Here is a 20,271-nt window from a genome sequence, read left to right on the forward strand (position 1 = left end):
TTTACTCAGCACTTTGTTGAAGCACCTTTGGTAACGATTACAGCCTCAAGTCTTCTTGGGTATGACGCTACAAGCTTGCCACACCTGTATTTGGGGAGTTTCTCCCATTCTTTTCTGCAGATCCTCTCAAGCTCTGTCAGGTTGGATGGGGAGCATTGCTGCACAGCTATTTTCAGGTCTCTCCAAAGATGTTTTAATCGGGTTGAAGTCTGGGTTCTGGCTGGGCCACTAACACGTTACCCAGACCGGCTGCACGCATGCGCCATCGTGTGCCATCGTGAATACATTTATTTTGTCCCCCTACACCAAACGCGATCACGACACGGAGGTTAAAATATCAAAACAAGCTCTGAACCAATGACATTAATTTTGGGACCGGTCAAAAGCATTAAACATGTATGGCACTTTAGATAGCTAGCTTGCTGTTGCTAGCTAATTTGCAAATGTAATCTATTTTAGCCCATGGCATTGCAGACGTCCAATAACATGGATTTCTAAATGTATTTTGCGACACTCGCGCACGCGACGTGTCTGTTCGGCATGTAAAGGACATTCAGAGACTTGTCCCAAAGCCACTCCTGCATTGTCTTGGCTGTGCGCTTAGGGCCGTTGTCCTGCTGGAAGGTGAACCTTCGCCCCAGTCTGAGGTCCGGAGCAGGTTTTCATCAAGGATCTGTCTGTACTTTGCTCTGTTTGCTCACCTTTGCCTCGATCCTGACTAGTCTCCCAGTCCCTGCAGCTGAAATACATTCCCACAGCATGATGCTGCCACCACCATGCTTCACCGTAGGGATGCTGCCACCACCACGCTTCACCGTAGGGATGCTGCCACCACCATGCTTCACCGTAGGGATGATGCCATGTTTCCTCCAGACGTGACGCTTGGAATTCAGGCCAAAGAGTTCAATCTTGGTTTCATCAGACCAGAGAATCTTGTTTCTCATGGTCAGAGAGACTTTAGGTGCCTTTTGGCAAACTCCAAGCGGGCTGTCATGTGCCTTTTACTGAGGAGTGGCTTCCATCTGGCCACGCTACCATAAAGGGCTGATTGATGGATTGCTGCAGAGATGGTTGTCCTTCTGAAAGGTTCTCATCTCCACAGAGGAACTATAGAGCTCTGCCACCTCCCTAACTAAGGCCTTCTCCCCCGTTTGCTCAGTTTGGCCTGGCTGCCAATCCTGTCTTGGAGTTCAACGGACAATTTAACTGTATATGTTTGTGTGTGTATATATATGTATGTTTGTATGTATGTATGTATGTATTAATGTGCGTGTGTGTGTGTGTCGGAAGTTTACATACACTTAGGTTGGAGTCATTAAAACTCCTTTTTCAACCACTCCACACATTTCTTGTTAACAAACTATAGTTTTGGCAAGTCGGTTAGGACATCTACTTTGTGCATGACACAAGTAATTTTTCCAACAATTGTTTACAGGCAGATTATTTCACTTATAATTCACTGTATCACAATTCCAGTGTGTCAGAAGTTTACATACACTAAGTTGACTGTGCCTTTAAACAGCTTGGAAAATTATGTCATGGCTTTAGAAGCTTCTGATATGCTTATTGACATAATTTGAGTCAATTGGAGGTGTACCTGTGGATGTATTTCAAGGCCTACCTTCAAACTCAGTGCCTCTTTGCTTGACATCATGGGGAAATCTAAAAAAATCAGCCAAGACCTCAGAAAAAACATTGTGGACCTCCACACGTCTGGTTCATCCTTGGGAGCAATTTCCAAACACCTGAAGGTACCACGTTCGTCTGTACAAACAATAGTACGCAAGTATAAACACCATGGGACCACGCAGCTGTCATACCGCTCAGGAAGGAGATGCGTTCTGTCTCCTAGAGATAAACATACTTTGGTGTGAAAAGTGCAAATCAATCCCAGAACAACAGCAAAGGACCTTGTGAAGATGCTGGAGGAAACAGGTACAAAAGTATCTATATCCGCAGTAAAACGAGTCCTATATCGACTTAACCTGAAAGGCCGTTCAGCAAGGAAGAAGCCACTTCAACTACATACACACACACTATGTAATATCATAATAACTGCTAAGAATGACTGATGCAGTTGTATTGCACACTTCACATGTTATACGTGTGTGTGTGTGTTTGCGTGTGCGTGTGCGCGTGTGTGTGTTAAGGATCCACGTGATGCCTTTAAGGCAGAAAAATACAAAAGAGAGTTAACTGTAGGTTATTCATTTCAATTTTAGATACGTTTCAGATAAGGCTCCTCTCTCTTTCTTCCACCCCCTCGCCCCCCCCCCCCCCCCCCCCAACCCAGTTTTACTCCTCTTTCCCTCTATTCCTTTCTCTTTCTAAAACACTGGAGCTAGATAAGGGATAAGCAGCATCTCCATGGCAACAGTGTCTTAATGAAAGCAACAAGCATGACCCCAAGGCTGTGTCTCTGAGTCAAGGACAATAGAATGGCATGTGAACCCCAAGGCTATATCTCTGAATCAAGGACAATATAATGGCATGTGAACCCCAAGGCTATGTCTCTGAATCAAGGACAATAGAATGGCATGTGAACCCCAAGGCTTTGTCTCTGAATCAAGGACAATAGAATGTCGTGTGAACCCCAAGGCTCTGTCTGAATCAAGGGCAATAGAATGTTGTGTGAACCCCAAGGCTTTGTCTCTGAATCAAGGACATTAGAATATCGTGTGAACCCCAAGGCTCTGTCTGAATCAAGGGCAATAGAATGTCGTGTGAACCCCAAGGCTCTGTCTGAATCAAGGACAATAGAATGGTGTGTGACTCTTCGGTGATGTCAGAATTCTGTTGACTCTCTGGTCTTGCCTTCTCTCTAGAGTCAGACAGCAGAAAAGGATGGTGATAGACACTGGATCGGTCTGTTTAGCCACACCAGTCGCGGTCTGTTATTTGCTCTATTTTAAGCGGTCAGCTCCAATGTGTCTGGTGGCCTTGACTTCACAGCCCTTGAAGTTAAGCAGAGGTAGTAGCTATGGTTACCCCGAATGTGAAAAACATTCCCCTCTCCCCTGGTTCCCTGCCCAGTAATAAATCTTAACCTCTGACCCCGCCCCACACACACACACACACACGCATGCAAGAACTGTCGCACACACATGATGATTTTCATCTAATGTCTTGTCATTCCCATGACACCTCTGGCCTAATGACTGTCATTCTGGAGAGTCAGCACTGGACACCTGACCCGATCTTTCTGTGCTGTGAAGAGGGGTCATCACCACCATCCTGTATCCAGCTCTGTGCACTCCTATCTGGGGGTATGATCAGTGCACAGACAGCCTCTTCTCTCCAGGGTTCTGTGGATCCGTGATTCACCCTCAACCTGAAAACACACCCGTCCGTTCATGTTCGATTTGGACTCTTGTCACCGTTTATCTTTTTAAAAGCGATAACTCATCAGTGTGTCAAAGTGTTACGGGAGTGGATGAACTCGTTATCTCTCTGCAGCCTCCGTTGAACTGTGATCAAAGTACGTCCGTGTAGGGTACTAGTTTCTCTCCGAACAGTCGCTCTTGTTCTCTGTAATCGCCTTATTTTGTGGGGGCGAAAACTACAGAAACGGTTTCAGGGATGAAGCTGGTGAAAACTCAAAGGACAGAGTTCCTGGAGAATATCAGTGTTCTGCAGTGGATATGGAGCTTCCTCCTGTTAGGTCCGGTTTGTATTGGATTGATGGTGTACCTTCTGTCGACTTCTCTGTGGCCGCTGCCTGTTCTCTACCTCATCTGGCAGTTGACGGACTGGCACACACCTGAAAGAGGAGGCAGGAGAAGTTCTTTTGTGAGAAACTGGAAAGTGTGGAATCGCGTTAGGGACTACTTCCCCATGAAGTTAGTGAAGACGGCGGAGTTGAACCCGAACGAGAACTACATCTTAGGGTGTCATCCTCATGGGGTGTTGAGCATCGGAGCCTTTGCCTCGTTTAGCACCGAGGCCTGTGGATTTATGGACCTCTTTCCTGGGGTGCGCTCCTGCCTCTGCATCCTGGGGGGCCTCTTCAAGATCCCCCTCTACAGGGAATATGTCATGGCCACAGGTTGTTGTCCCGTCAGCAAGCCCAGTCTAAAGCACCTTCTGTCTCATAGTGGACAAGGCAATGCGCTGGTGATAGTGATAGGGGGCGCTGCTGAGTCGCTGTTGAGCCTGCCTGGGGTCAACACTGTGGTTATGAAGCAGAGGAAAGGCTTCGTCCGGGTGGCCCTGGAGTTTGGGGCTAACCTGGTGCCCGTCTACTCGTATGGGGAGAACAATATTTTCCGCCAGGTGATCTTCTCAGAGGGCAGTGTGGGCTGGAGGTTCCAGCAACTCTTTAAGAAAATCATGAGCTTTTCCCCATGTCTGTTTGTAGGTGAACGCTGGTTCTGGATGCCTTACCGCTGCCCGGTCACCACTGTAGTGGGTAGTCCTATCCCAGTGCCAAAGAGGCCTTCTCCCACTCAGGAGGAGGTGGACCACTATCATGGCCTCTATATGGAATCCCTGGTCAAGCTCTTCAATGAACACAAGGCCAGCTGTGGACTCTCAGACAGCCACGAGCTGCAGATCGTATAGACCAGTCATTTGTCCTCGTGGGAGCAGTCTAATGTGAATGACACCGTAGCCTATTGATCTCCACACTGAGACTACTTGAATAAACACATTCCCGCTAGAGGATCTGATCCAGGGATGTCAACAATCATTGATCCTTGGATTTACCCAAGCTGCCTGGCTACTAGCGTTTTTACTGAAAACTAGAATCTCACGTCATTTGGTCAGATGCTGTTTACGTAGTCTGTCCACGACATACTACTTTAAGAATGACTACAACGGAATAGTGCATGTGCTTAATATGTAGCAATAATTTAACCATCATTTAACCATCATTAAACAGGTTCAAATTCAGCTCATTCTCCATTTCATAAAAAAACAGTGATTGATTGTGTGACTTAGGGTTTACTTAGAAACACTGGGCCGACATGTTGAGTACGATCAATTTTCTTAATTAAGAGTGTGAACACAGTCTGCCTCCCAGACCCAAAGATCAGCTAACTGAAACACACACACACACACACACACACTTCAATATTATAAAGAGGTGTTTGAGCTGCCAGTCCAAAAGGAAGGACACTCTCAACATGATGATTTTCATCTAATGTCATGTCATTCCCATGACACCTCTGGCCTAATGACTGTCATTCTGGAGAGTCAGCACTGGACACCTGACCCAATCTTTCTGTGCTGTGAAGAGGGGTCATCACCACCATCCTGTATCCAGCTCTGTGCACTCCTATCTGGGGGTATGATCAGTGCACAGACAGCCTCTTCTCTCCAGGGTTCTGTGGATCCGTGATTCACCCTCAACCTGAAACACACCCGTCCGCTCATGTTCGATTTGGACTCTTGTCACCGTTTATCTTTTAAAAGCGATAACTCATCAGTGTGTCAAAGTGTTACGGGAGTGGATGAAATCGTTATCTCTCTGCAGCCTCCGTTGAACTGTGATCAAAGTACGACAATGCAGGGTAAAATTGCACACGCAATTATTGAAATGTAAAACAAAATCCTTGTCACCTGATCCATCATTACAAGGTGTTTTAAATCATTGTTTGGTCTCACCATCGTTAATTTACTGTTAAACAGCTGTAGTTTTTGTCTTTGGCTGTTCTAGATTTCCTCTGAGGGTTTTGTTGCAAGTCTTGTTCTCCTCCAATAATTTCCAGTTATTTAAATGTCCTCCGTGTGTATGACTTAGATACCGTAGCCAACCAGTTTAAACCAGTTCCATTCATAGTAACAATTTGTGGCCTACAGATTACTCTAACCATTTACACAACACAGTAACACAATGCTGTAAAATTCATAAAACACTCCCAGCACCTCAGTAATGCACAATGTATTGTTTTTATATCCAATTTATTAGTCTCGTTAAACCAGATATATCATCTCACGGTTAGCAGTCATTCTCTAAGTTCTTTAATCTATGACAAGAGTATGTACTTTATATATATATATATATATATATATATATATATATATATATATATATATATATATATATATATATATATATATATATATATATATATGTATATAGTCCTTCACATCCAGAAATGTGTTGCTATGGGGGATATGTTGCTGTTTAAGATTAAAGTCTTCTACAGTCATTCTGATTAGTGTGATATCTATTAACATGTGTACATTAATGGATAAATCCTAATAAAGATTAGCCACATTCACTGTTTTCAACACATCTGCTGACACCTAAATACATTGCTTTACCCGACCCCCACCATCCCCTTTTCCTCCCCAATTTCGTGATTTACAATCTTGTCTCATCGCTGCAACTCCTCAACGGGCTCGGGAGAGGCGAACGTCGAGTCATACGTCCTCCGAAACATGACACGCCAAAACCGCGCCTCTTAACCACCCGCTCGCTTAACCCCCCCCGAAGCCTGCTGTATCAATGAGTCGGAGGAAACACCGTTCGGACTGACGACTGAAGTCAACCTGCAGGCACCTGCCACAATGAGCCAAGTAAAGCTCCGCCCCCCCCCCCCCGGCCACACCCTCCCCTAACCCGAACGACGCTGGACCAATCCCTGTGGGACTCCCGGTCACGGCCGGTTACCAAGGCGTTTTTGCCTGTCTGGCTGTGAAGCTTAGAGAGTTTTGCAGTTTATTGGTTTGTTATATGTAAATGTGCTGCTGTTGTGGAATTAAGATGATTAATTACTCTCTCTCTATTTTTGGAAAGGCAATTAGTGCCCAGGAGAGAGAGAGAGAGGAAGGGAGGTCTGTCTCTCTTGTAGACCTGAACTCAGCTCACAATGAAAGTTAACGATAGACAAAACACTGGAAGACAAGACACAAGTCCTCTCCACGTCAACTGGTAGGAGTGGCCTACCAGGTAGGATGCAATCCAAGAGTGTGCAGAGCCTGAGACGCCCAGCACTGAGAGGGTGGAGAGGAGGCAGAGCCTGAGACGCCCAGCCCTGAGAGGGTAGAGAGGAGGCAGAGCCTGAGACGCCCAGCCCTGAGAGGGTAGAGAGGAGGCAGAGCCTGAGACGCCCAGCACTGAGAGGGTAGAGAGGAGGCAGAGCCTGAGACGCCCAGCCCTGAGAGGGTGGAGAGGAGGCAGAGCCTGAGACGCCCAGCCCTGAGCGAGTGGAGAGAAGGATCTGATGGTTCACGGTGTCAAAGGCAGAGGATAGATCTAGGAGGATGAGAACAGAGGAGAGAGAGTCAACTTTGGCAGTTCGCAGATCCTCCGTGACACAGAGAAAAGCAGTCTCGGTTGAGTGACTCATCTTGAAGCCAGACTGGTTAGGGTCAACAAGATCGTTCTGAGACAGATAGTGAGAGAGTTGGTCAGAGACATCCAGCTCAAGTATTTTGAAAAGAAAAGAAAGATGGGATACCGGACTGTAGTTTGACGCCAGAGCAGTTGAGTGTTGGTTTCTTGAGGAGGAGAGCGACTAGAAGGCCATTTTGATGTCAGAGGGATGCAGCCAGTGGTCAGGGATGAAGGATGTCAGGAATATGGGAGAAGGTCTCCAGAGATTGTCTGGAGGAGGGGGTGGGGCCTTGCGGGCAGGGATGAAGGATGTGAGGAATGGGAGAAGGTCTCCAGAGATTGTCTGGAGGAGGGGGTGGGGCCTAGCGGGCAGGTTGTTGGGCGGCCAGACTTCACTGGTCGCAGGATTTTAACTGGAGAGAGAGAGAGGGAAGAACGAGGTCATGGCGTAGGTTAGTTCTGAGTGAGTGAGACCAGTGGACTCAATATGCTGAGTGAATGAGACCAGTGGACTCAATATGCTGAGTGAATGAGACCAGTGGACTCAATATGCTGAGTGAATGAGACCAGTGGACTTAATATGCTGAGTGAATGAGACCAGTGGACTCAATATGCTGAGTGAATGAGACCAGTGGACTGAATAGGCTGAGTGAATGAGACCAGTGGACTCAATATGCTGAGTGAATGAGACCAGTGGACTCAATATGCTGAGTGAATGAGACCAGTGGACTTAATATGCTGAGTGAATGAGACCAGTGGACTGAATAGGCTGAGTGAATGAGACCAGTGGACTCAATATGCTGAGTGAATGAGACCAGTGGACTGAATAGGCTGAGTGAATGAGACCAGTGGACTCAATATGCTGAGTGAATGAGACCAGTGGACTCAATAGGCTGAGTGAATGAGTGGGACCAGTGGACTCAATAGGCTGAGTGAATGAGACCAGTGGACTCAATAGGCTGAGTGAATGAGACCAGTGGACTCAATAGGCTGAGTGAATGAGACCAGTGGACTCAATAGGCTGAGTGAATGAGACCAGTGGACTCAATAGGCTGAGTGAATGAGACCAGTGGACTCAATAGGCTGAGTGAATGAGACCAGTGGACTCAATAGGCTGAGTGAATGAGACCAGTGGACTCAATAGGCTGAGTGAATGAGACCAGTGGACTCAATATGCTGAGTGAATGAGACCAGTGGACTTAATATGCTGAGTGAATGAGACCAGTGGACTCAATATGCTGAGTGAATGAGACCAGTGGACTGAATAGGCTGAGTGAATGAGACCAGTGGACTCAATATGCTGAGTGAATGAGACCAGTGGACTCAATATGCTGAGTGAATGAGACCAGTGGACTTAATATGCTGAGTGAATGAGACCAGTGGACTGAATAGGCTGAGTGAATGAGACCAGTGGACTCAATATGCTGAGTGAATGAGACCAGTGGACTGAATAGGCTGAGTGAATGAGACCAGTGGACTCAATATGCTGAGTGAATGAGACCAGTGGACTCAATAGGCTGAGTGAATGAGTGGGACCAGTGGACTCAATAGGCTGAGTGAATGAGACCAGTGGACTCAATAGGCTGAGTGAATGAGACCAGTGGACTCAATAGGCTGAGTGAATGAGACCAGTGGACTCAATAGGCTGAGTGAATGAGACCAGTGGACTCAATAGGCTGAGTGAATGAGACCAGTGGACTCAATAGGCTGAGTGAATGAGACCAGTGGACTCAATAGGCTGAGTGAATGAGACCAGTGGACTCAATAGGCTGAGTGAATGAGACCAGTGGACTCAATAGGCTGAGTGAATGAGACCAGTGGACTCAATAGGCTGAGTGAATGAGACCAGTGGACTCAATAGGCTGAGTGAATGAGACCAGTGGACTCAATAGGCTGAGTGAATGAGACCAGTGGACTCAATAGGCTGAGTGAATGAGACCAGTGGACTCAATAGGCTGAGTGAATGAGACCAGTGGACTCAATAGGCTGAGTGAATGAGACCAGTGGACTCAATAGGCTGAGTGAATGGGACCAGTGGACTCAATAGGCTGAGTGAATGAGTGGGACCAGTGGACTCAATAGGCTGAGTGAATGAGACCAGTGGACTCAATAGGCTGAGTGAATGAGACCAGTGGACTCAATAGGCTGAGTGAATGAGACCAGTGGACTCAATATGCTGAGTGAATGAGACCAGTGGACTCAATAGGCTGAGTGAATGAGACCAGTGGACTCAATAGGCTGAGTGAATGAGACCAGTGGACTCAATATGCTGAGTGAATGAGACCAGTGGACTCAATATGCTGAGTGAATGAGACCAGTGGACTCAATATGCTGAGTGAATGAGACCAGTGGACTCAATATGCTGAGTGAATGAGTGGGACCAGTGGACTCAATAGGCTGAGTGAATGAGACCAGTGGACTCAATAGGCTGAGTGAATGAGACCAGTGGACTCAATAGGCTGAGTGAATGAGACCAGTGGACTCAATATGCTGAGTGAATGAGACCAGTGGACTCAATAGGCTGAGTGAATGAGACCAGTGGACTCAATAGGCTGAGTGAATGAGACCAGTGGACTCAATAGGCTGAGTGTATGAGACCAGTGGACTTAATATGCTGAGTGAATGAGACCAGTGGACTCAATAGGCTGAGTGAATGAGACCAGTGGACTCAATAGGCTGAGTGAATGAGACCAGTGGACTCAATAGGCTGAGTGAATGAGACCAGTGGACTCAATAGGCTGAGTGAATGAGACCAGTGGACTCAATAGGCTGAGTGAATGAGACCAGTGGACTCAATAGGCTGAGTGAATGAGACCAGTGGACTCAATAGGCTGAGTGAATGAGACCAGTGGACTCAATAGGCTGAGTGAATGAGACCAGTGGACTCAATAGGCTGAGTGAATGAGACCAGTGGACTCAATAGGCTGAGTGAATGAGACCAGTGGACTCAATAGGCTGAGTGAATGAGACCAGTGGACTCAATAGGCTGAGTGAATGAGACCAGTGGACTCAATAGGCTGAGTGAATGAGACCAGTGGACTCAATAGGCTGAGTGAATGAGAAGCGGATGTCATCAACCTTCTTTTCAAAGTGGTTGACAAAGTCGTCAGCAGAGAGGAAGGAGGAGGGGGGGGGTGGGGGGGGGGGTGGAGGAATGAAGAGGGAGGAGAAGGTGGGAAAACAGTTTCCTAGGGTTAGAAAGTGTCTTGGTCAGCGGATACAGAGGAGGTGCCAGTCTGTTTCTAGTCTCTTTAACATAGCATGGGTACCAGTCTGTTTCTAGTCTCTTTAATGTAGCCTGGGTGCCAGCCTGTTTCTAGTCTCTTTAATATAGCCTGGGTGCCAGTATGTTTCTAGTCTCTTTAATATAGCCTAGGTGCCAGTCTGTTTCTAGTCTCATTAATATAACTTGGGTGCCAGTCTGTTTCTAGTCTCTTTAATATAGCCTGGGTGCCAGTCTGTTTCTGGTCTCTTTAATATAGCCTGGGTGCCAGTCTGTTTCTGGTCCCTTTAGTATAGCCTGGGTGCCAGTCTGTTTCTAGTCTCTTTAATATAGCCTGGGTGCCAGTTTGTTTCTAGTCTCTTTAATATAGCCTGGGTGCCAGTCTGTTTCTAGTCTCATTAATATAGCCTGGGTGCCAGTCTGTTTCTAGTCTCATTAATATAGCCTGGGTGCCAGTATGTTTCTAGTCTCTTTAATATAGCCTGGGTGCCAGTCTGTTTCTAGTCTCTTTAATATAGCCTGGGTGCCAGTCTGTTTCTAGTCTCTTTAATATAGCCTGGGTGCCAGTCTGTTTCTAGTCTCTTTAATATAGCCTGGGTGCCAGTATGTTTCTAGTCTCTTTAATATAGCCTGGGTGCCAGTCTGTTTCTAGTCTCTTTAATATAGCCTGGGTGCCAGTCTGTTTCTAGTCTCTTTAATATAGCCTAGGTGCCAGTCTGTTTCTAGTCTCATTAATATAGCCTGGGTGCCAGTATGTTTCTAGTCTCTTTAATATAGCCTAGGTGACAGTCTGTTTCTAGTCTCATTAATATAACTTGGGTGCCAGTCTGTTTCTAGTCTCTTTAATATAGCCTGGGTGCCAGTCTGTTTCTAGTCTCTTTAATATAGCCTAGGTGCCAGTCTCTTTCTAGTCTCATTAATATAGCCTGGGTGCCAGTATGTTTCTAGTCTCTTTAATATAGCCTAGGTGACAGTCTGTTTCTAGTCTCATTAATATAACTTGGGTGCCAGTCTGTTTCTAGTCTCTTTAATATAGCCTTGGTGCCAGTATGTTTCTAGTCTCTTTAATATAGCCTGGGTGCCAGCCCTAAGCCTCTCTTCATAAACCACATAGGCTGCCAATCTGTTTCTAGTCTAATATAGCCTGGGTGCCAGTCTGTTTCTAGTCTCTTTAACATAGCCTGGGTGCCAGTATGTTTCTAGTCTCTTTTTAATATAGCCTGGGTGCCAGCCCTAAGCCTCTCTTCATGAACCCCATAGGCTGCCAGTCTGTTTCTAATCTATTTAATATAGCCTGGGTGCCAGCCCTAAGCCTCTCCTCATAAACCCCACAGGCTGACAGTCTGTTTCTAGTCTATTTAATTAATATAGCCTGGGTGCCAGTCTGTTTCTAGTCTCTTTAATATAGCCTGGGTGCCAGTATGTTTCTAGTCTCTTTAATATAGCCTGGGTGCCAGTCTGTTTCTAGTCTCTTTAATATAGCCTGGGTGATAGTCTGTTTCTAGTCTCTTTAATATAGCCTGGGTGCCAGTCTGTTTCTAGTCTCTTTAATATAGCCTGGGTGCCAGTCTGTTTCTAGTCTCTTTAATATAGCCTGTGTGCCAGTCTGTTTCTAGTCTCTTTAATATAGCCTGGGTGCCAGTCTGTTTCTAGTCTCATTAATATAGCCTGGGTGCCAGTATGTTTCTAGTCTCATTAATATTACTTGGGTGCCAGTATGTTTCTAGTCTCTTTAATATAGCCTGGGTGCCAGTATGTTTCTAGTCTCTTTAATATAGCCTAGGTGCCAGTCTGTTTCTAGTCTCATTAATATAGCCTGGGTGCCAGTATGTTTCTAGTCTCATTAATATAGCCTGGGTGCCAGTATGTTTCTAGTCTCTTTAATATAGCCTAGGTGACAGTCTGTTTCTAGTCTCATTAATATAACTTGGGTGCCAGTCTGTTTCTAGTCTCTTTAATATAGCCTTGGTGCCAGTATGTTTCTAGTCTCTTTAATATAGCCTGGGTGCCAGCCCTAAGCTTCTCTTCATAAACCACATAGGCTGCCAATCTGTTTCTAGTCTAATATAGCCTGGGTGCCAGTCTGTTTCTAGTCTCTTTAACATAGCCTGGGTGCCAGTCTGTTTCTAGTCTCTTTAACATAGCCTGGGTGCCAGTATGTTTCTAGTCTCTTTTTAATATAGCCTGGGTGCCAGCCCTAAGCCTCTCTTCATGAACCCCATAGGCTGCCAGTCTGTTTCTAATCTATTTAATATAGCCTGGGTGCCAGCCCTAAGCCTCTCCTCATAAACCCCACAGGCTGACAGTCTGTTTCTAGTCTATTTAATTAATATAGCCTGGGTGCCAGTCTGTTTCTAATCTCTTAAATATAGCCTGGGTGCCAGTCTGTTTCTAGTCTCATTAATATAGCCTGGCTGCCAGCCCTATGCCTCTCCTCATAAGCCCCACAGGCTGCCAGTCTGTTTCTGCTCTCTTGCCAACTCTTTATGGAATTGTCATGCAAAATATTTTATTGAGCTTGACAATGACAATGGACGAGGCAAAAGTACAAGCAGATCTGGGACCAAGCTACTGCTACTGGGACCAGGCTGCCGCTACTGGGACCAGGCTACTGCTACTGAGACCAGGCTACTGTACTGCTCCTGGGACCAGGCTACCTCTACTGTGACCAGGCTACTGCTACTGAGACCAGGCTACCGCTGCTGGGACCAGGCTACTGTACTGTTACTGAGACCAGAATACCGCTACTGGTACCAGGCTACCGCTACTGAGACCAGGCTACTGTACTGCTCCTGGGACCAGGCTACTGCTACTGGGACCAGGCTACCGCTACTGGGACCAGGCTGCCGCTACTGGGACCAGGCTACCGCTACTGAGACCAGGCTACCGCTGCTGGGACCAGGCTACTGTACTGCTACTGGGACCAGGCTACTGCTACTGAGACCAGGCTACTGCTACTGGGACCAGGCTACTGTACTGCTCCTGGGACCAGGCTACCGCTACTGGGACCAGGCTACCGCTGCTGGGACCAGGCTACTGTACTGTTACTGAGACCAGGCTACCGCTACTGGTACCAGGCTACCTCTACTGGTAGCAGGCTACTGCTACTGGGACCAGGCTACTGCTACTGGGACCAGGCTACTGTACTGCTACTGGGACCAGGCTACTGCTACTGGGACCAGGCTACTGCTACTGGGACCAGGCTACTGCTACTGAGACCAGGCTACTGTACTGCTCCTGGGACCAAGCTACTGCTACTGGGACCAGGCTACTGCTACTGGGACCAGGCTACTGCTACTGGGACCAGGCTACTGCTATTGGGACAAGGCTACCGCTGCTGGGACCAGGCTACTGTACTGCTACTGAGACCAGGCTTCTGCTACTGGGACCAGGCTACTGCTACTGGGACCAGGATACCGCTGCTGGGACCAGGCTACTGATATTGGGACCAGGATACCGCTGCTGGGACCAGGCTACTGCTATTGGGACCAGGATACCGCTGCTGGGACCAGGCTACTGCTACTGGGACCAGGCTACCGCTGCTGGGACAAGGCTACTGCTACTGGGACCAGGTTACCGCTGCTGGGACCAGGCTACTGCTACTGGGACCAGGCTACTGTACTGCTCCTGGGACCAGGCTACCGCTACTGGGACCAGGCTACCGCTGCTGGGACCAGGCTACTGTACTGTTACTGAGACCAGGCTACCGCTACTGGTACCAGGCTACCTCTACTGGTAGCAGGCTACTGCTACTGGGACCAGGCTACTGCTACTGGGACCAGGCTACTGTACTGCTACTGGGACCAGGCTACTGCTACTGGGACCAGGCTACTGCTACTGGGACCAGGCTACTGCTACTGAGACCAGGCTACTGTACTGCTCCTGGGACCAGGCTACTGCTACTGGGACCAGGCTACTGCTACTGGGACCAGGCTACTGCTACTGGGACCAGGCTACTGCTATTGGGACAAGGCTACCGCTGCTGGGACCAGGCTACTGTACTGCTACTGAGACCAGGCTTCTGCTACTGGGACCAGGCTACTGCTACTGGGACCAGGATACCGCTGCTGGGACCAGGCTACTGCTATTGGGACCAGGATACCGCTGCTGGGACCAGGCTACTGCTATTGGGACCAGGATACCGCTGCTGGGACCAGGCTACTGCTACTGGGACCAGGCTACCGCTGCTGGGACAAGGCTACTGTACTGCTACTGGGACCAGGCTACTGCTACTGAGACCAGGCTACTGCTACTGGGACCAGGCTACTGTACTGCTCCTGGGACCAGGCTACCGCTGCTGGGACCAGGCTACTGTACTGTTACTGAGACCAGGCTACCGCTACTGGTACCAGGCTACCTCTACTGGTAGCAGGCTACTGCTACTGGGACCAGGCTACTGCTACTGGGACCAGGCTACTGTACTGCTACTGGGACCAGGCTACTGCTACTGGGACCAGGCTACTGCTACTGGGACCAGGCTACTGCTACTGAGACCAGGCTACTGTACTGCTCCTGGGACCAAGCTACTGCTACTGGGACCAGGCTACTGCTACTGGGACCAGGCTACTGCTACTGGGACCAGGCTACTGCTATTGGGACAAGGCTACCGCTGCTGGGACCAGGCTACTGTACTGCTACTGAGACCAGGCTTCTGCTACTGGGACCAGGCTACTGGTACTGGGACCAGGATACCGCTGCTGGGACCAGGCTACTGCTATTGGGACCAGGATACCACTGCTGGGACCAGGCTACTGCTATTGGGACCAGGATACCGCTGCTGGGACCAGGCTACTGCTACTGGGACCAGGTTACCGCTGCTGGGACAAGGCTACTGCTACTGGGACCAGGTTACCGCTGCTGGGACCAGGCTACTGCTACTGGGACCAGGATACCGCTGCTGGGACCAGGCTACTGCTACTGGGACCAGGATTCCGCTGCTGGGACCAGGCTACTGCTACTGGGACCAGGTTACCGCTGCTGGGACCCGGCTACTGTACTGCTACTGGGACCAGGCTACTGCTACTGAGACCAGGCTACTCCTACTGGGACCAGGCTACTATACTGCTCCTGGGACCAGGCTACTGCTACTGAGACCAGGCTACTATACTGCTCCTGGGACCAGGCTACTGCTACTCAGACCAGGCTACTGCTCCTGGGACCAGGCTACTGCTCCTGTTGAGTAGCTGCTTTCCAATCTTTGGGAATCTCAGACAATACGAAAGAGAGGTTAAACAGGCTAGTAATAGGGGTTGCAACAATTTCGGCAGATAATTTTAGAAAGAGAGGATCCAGATTGTCTAACCCGGCTGATTTGTAGGGGTCCAGATTTTGCAGCTCTTTCAGAACATCAGCTATCTGAATTTGGGTAAAGGAGAAGTGGGGGAGGTTTGGGCGAGTTGCTGTGGGGAGCGCAGGGCTGTTGACCGGGGTTGGGGTAGCCAGGTGGAAAGCATGGCCAGCCGTAGAAAAATGCTTATTGAAATTCTCAATTATTGTGGATTTATCGGTACTGACAGTGTTTCCTAGCCTCAGTGCAGTGGGCAGCTGGGAGGAGGTGCTCTTATTCTCCATGGACTTTACAGTGTCACAGAACTTTTTGGAGTTTGTACTACAGGATGCAAGTTTCTGTTTTTTAAAAGCTAGCCTTAGCTTTCCTAACTGCCTGTGTATATTGGTTCCTAACTTCCCTGAAAAGTTGTATATCACGGGGGCTATTCGATGCGAATGCAGAACGCAGCAGGATGTTTTTGTGCTGGTCAAGGGCAGTCAGGTCTGGAGTGAACCAAGGACTATATCTATTCCTGGTTCTACATCTTTTTGAATGGAGCATGCTTATTTAAGATGGTGAGGAAGGCACTTTTAAAGAATATCCAGGCATCCTCTACTGACGGGATGAGGTCAATGTCATTCCAGGATACCCCGGCCAGGTCGATTAGAAAAGCCTGTTCGCTGTGTTTTAGGGAGCGTTTGACAGTGATGAGGGGTGGTCGTTTGACCGCAGACCCATTACGGATGCAGGAAATGAGGCAGTGATCGCTGAGATCTTGGTTGAAAACAGCAGAGGTGTATTTGGAGGGCGAGTTTGTTAGGAGGATATCTATGAGGGTGCCGGTTGTCATGACGTTGGCCTGGAGGTAGGTTTATGACAGTCATAAATACCTCTTCCCCCCTTTTCTCTCTCTACCCTACTGATGTTACATTTGCTAAACCCTTGGTTAACATAGAGATTCTGGGAACATCAGAAGGTGGGGGGAAATTAACTATATTCTGGTAATCCGACCAATTGAACATATGCGGTGGTACTTAATGAATATGATGTCAGTTCGGTTGTCATCTGAGGCATTCTCATCAGTGATCAGATGACATAAACTCTACAGTGGAAAGTCTACACATCAGAGTTATCGGATTCACATGGAATTGTTGTTCAATTTAAATGTTTGAATATGAAATTATTCGTGTTGGGATGAAATGTGATTTTAGCTTCTAAAATGTGAGATTTGGGTTTTCATAAGATAGGGCTCTGCTCAATCAGTGGCCCGCCCCTGTGAAGGGACATGGGCTATAAAACTTTTTAAACACGCCCTCCTCTCCCTTCCTATATAAAGCCTTGACGACAATATAACCTCCTGTTCCGAGGATGTGAGAACGATGGTCCGATGTCAGAATGGTTCAGATAATAACTACAGAAAAATAAGACAACATCAGCGTGAGCTTTGGTTGCGAATGGTATGAACTTTGAACTCTTATTCACTACAGAAGTGATACCTCCTAGCCGTTGAGTTAGTAACAGCAGATGCAAACAAGGGTTGGGAAGGAACAGACAGAGTATCCCGTCTATCACACAACGACGTTACTACAACGTATCCAATTGACCACCAGAGACATTCTTCAAAGGACTCTGTTTGGCAACACGGCCTTCCATCTACCACCAACCTACCGAAGCGCAGCTCAGAGTAAATATTTATTGCATTTTCCTTTTCCAAATGGGGGGTAATTTAGAATGCATAAGATACTGTACTTACGATAGCACAGCTTCGCCCTTTGTTCCTCAGTCTTCCCGCTCTTTCACTCAAACCCAGCCCCTTTTCTTTTGTGTAACCAGCTGTCATATCTGTTCCGCCCACTAGGGACGTTTTCCTTTATGAATTAATTTGTAATCAAGTTAATTAATTATGTGTATGTGTAATTCTGTGTGATTAGTTAGGTATTTGGTAAATAAATAATTAAACCCAATTTTGTATTGCTGATTCAACTTGTTAGCCAGGGTTCGTGAAGATAACCAAGAATTTACAACTTTCAGATGAGACTGAATTAAGATGACGATTAATACTGACTGCTATTGATGTAAAATATTACTAGGTCTTTAAGAGTTTATTCAGAAGATAACAGCTCTATAAATATTATTTCGTGGTGCCCCGACTCTCTAGTTAATTACATTTACATGATTAGCTCAATCAGGTAATATTATTTATTTATTTATTATTATTTTATGGAATAGCATGTCATATCACTTAATAGCCAAAGACACGACACCGTGTTTACAGATTTGGGGTTGTACCTGGTGGTTCATTGATCATTTGTGTGAGATTGAGGGCATCAAGCTTAGATTGTAGGATGGCCGGGGTGTTAAGTATGTCCCAGTTTAGGTCACCTAGCAGCACGAGCTCAGAAGATAGATGGGGGGGCAATCAATTCACATATGGTGTCCAGGGGGCAGAGGGTGGTCTATAGCAAGTGGCAACGGTGAGAGACTTGTTTTTGGAAAGGTTAATTTTTAGAAGTAGAAGCTTGAATTGTTTTGGTACAGACTTGGATAGTAAGACAGAACTTTGCAGGCTCTCTCTGCAGTATATTGCAACACCGCCCCCTTTGGCAGTTCTATCTTGGAAGAAAATGTTATAGTTAGGGATGGACATTTCAGGGTTTTTGGTGGTTACAGAAGTTAACAAATGAGAGCACCTGGGGAGTTGGAGTGGAGGTAGGCACTGCAGGTCCTGGATTAACCTCTACATCACCAGAACTGTCCGTCTAGCACGTTTGGAACAGAGAGTGAAGGGAGCAGGTTTCTGGGCACGATAGCATAGATTCAAGGCATAATGTACAGACAAAGGACAAAAGTATGGTAGGAAGAGAGTACATTGGAGGTAGACCTATGTATTGAGTAATGAAGAGAGAGATATAGTCTCTAGAGATGTTTAAACCAGGTGATGTCATAGGATATGTGGGAGCTGGAACAACATGGTTGGTTAAGGCATATTGAGCAGGGTTAGAGGCTCTACAGTGAAATAAGACAGTAATCACTAACCAGGACAGTAATGGACAAGGCATGTTGATATTAGGCAGAGGCATGTAAAGCCAAGTGATCGTATGGGTCCAGTGAGTGGTTGGGCTGGCTGGGGACACGGCGATTGAGACAGTTAGCAGACTGAGGCTAGCAAGCTAGCAGTTAGCAGGCCGGGGCTAGCAAGCTAGCATAAGGGCCTTAGAGGGACGTCGCGAAGGGGGGAAGTCTGTTTTTGCCTCCTCGTGCGGTGACGTCGATAGACCAGTCGTGGTATTAGTAGGGTTTCAAGTAGCTGAAGGGTCCAAGTCCAATTGGCAAAATGGGTATTGTGGTCCAAGAAACTGGCCGATGGATCAGCTAACTGTCCAATATGCTATAGATAGCTAGCAGGCCGCCGTTAGCAGAATGGGCCTTCAGGGGACGTCGCGCCTGAGGGGCCTGTTGGGAGCCTCGGGCAGATTATATCGGTATTCCAGTCGTGAAGGATCGGCGGGGTTCCGTGCCCTGTACCGGCAGTAGAAGGGGTCCGGATATTGTCGCCGAGGATTGGGCTTCAGGAGTAGCCCCGGAGCCCTAGCCAGGAGATGGGTCTAGCATGCGCTAGCTCCAGGCTAGTTGGTGCTTGCTCCGGGATGGAAACGTTAGCCAGGAGTAGTTAGCTAGCTGCCATGATCCAGATGAAGACGTTCAGAGTTTGCAGTAGCAATCCGGGGATATGGAGAGAAAAATAGGTCCGGAATTCTCTGGTTTGAAACGCGTTGTATGAACTGGCGAGAGCTTTTCGACCTAAAAATATTAAAAAGAATGCAAAGAAAAATATATAAAAAGATATATAGAGTGGATAGAACAAGTATTTGATACACTGCCGATTTTGCAGGTTTTCCTACTTACAAAGCATGTAGAGGTCTGTAATTTTTTTATCATAGGTAGTACACTTCAACTGTGAGAGATGGAATCTAAAACAAAAATCCAGAAAATCACATTGTATGATTTTTAAGTAATTAATTTGCATTTTTTTGCATGACATAAGTATTAGATCACCTACCAACCAGTAAGAATTCCGGCTCTCACAGACCTGTTCGTTTTTCTTTAAGAAGCCCTCCTGTTCTCCACTCATTACCTGTATTAACTGCACCTGTTTGAACTCTGTATAAAAGACACCTGTCCACACACTCAATCAAACAGACTCTAACCTCTCCACAATGGCCAAGACCAGAGAGCTGTGTAAGGACATCAGGGTTAAAATTGTAGACCTGCACAAGGCTGGGATGGGCTACAGGACAATAGGAAAGCAGCCTGGTGAGAAGGCAACAACTGTTGGCGCAATTATTAGAAAATGGAAGAAGTTCAAGATGACGGTCGGTCTGGGGCTCCATGCAAGATCTCACCTCGTGGGGCATCAATGATCATGAGGAGGGTGAGGGATCAGCCCAGAACTACACGGCAGGACCTGGTCAATGACCTGAAGAGAGCTGGGACCAC

At 47.3% G+C, this 20,271-nt stretch overlaps 2 protein-coding genes across 3 annotated transcripts in view; both read left to right on the top strand.

Moving 5' to 3' along the window:
• The window catches only part of LOC110508072 (syntaxin-1A), a 190,720-nt gene that overhangs the window by 99,636 nt on the left and 70,813 nt on the right, over positions 1-20,271 (top strand). The gene's annotated exons all lie outside the window — the stretch shown is intronic.
• Positions 3,100-5,869, top strand: LOC110508071 (diacylglycerol O-acyltransferase 2-like). Its single transcript, XM_036965668.1, has one exon. The coding sequence runs from the start codon at positions 3,580-3,582 to the stop codon at positions 4,558-4,560; it is 981 nt and encodes a 326-aa protein (XP_036821563.1). The 5' UTR covers positions 3,100-3,579; the 3' UTR covers positions 4,561-5,869.

The sequence above is a fragment of the Oncorhynchus mykiss genome, chromosome 27 (genome assembly GCF_013265735.2).
Source record: "Oncorhynchus mykiss isolate Arlee chromosome 27, USDA_OmykA_1.1, whole genome shotgun sequence".
NCBI lineage: Eukaryota > Metazoa > Chordata > Actinopteri > Salmoniformes > Salmonidae > Oncorhynchus > Oncorhynchus mykiss.

Coding starts and splice junctions, on each gene's coding strand:
- LOC110508071 (XM_036965668.1), top strand. CDS start 3,580: ATGAAGCTGGTGAAAACTCAAAGGACAGAGTTCCTGGAGAATATCAGT.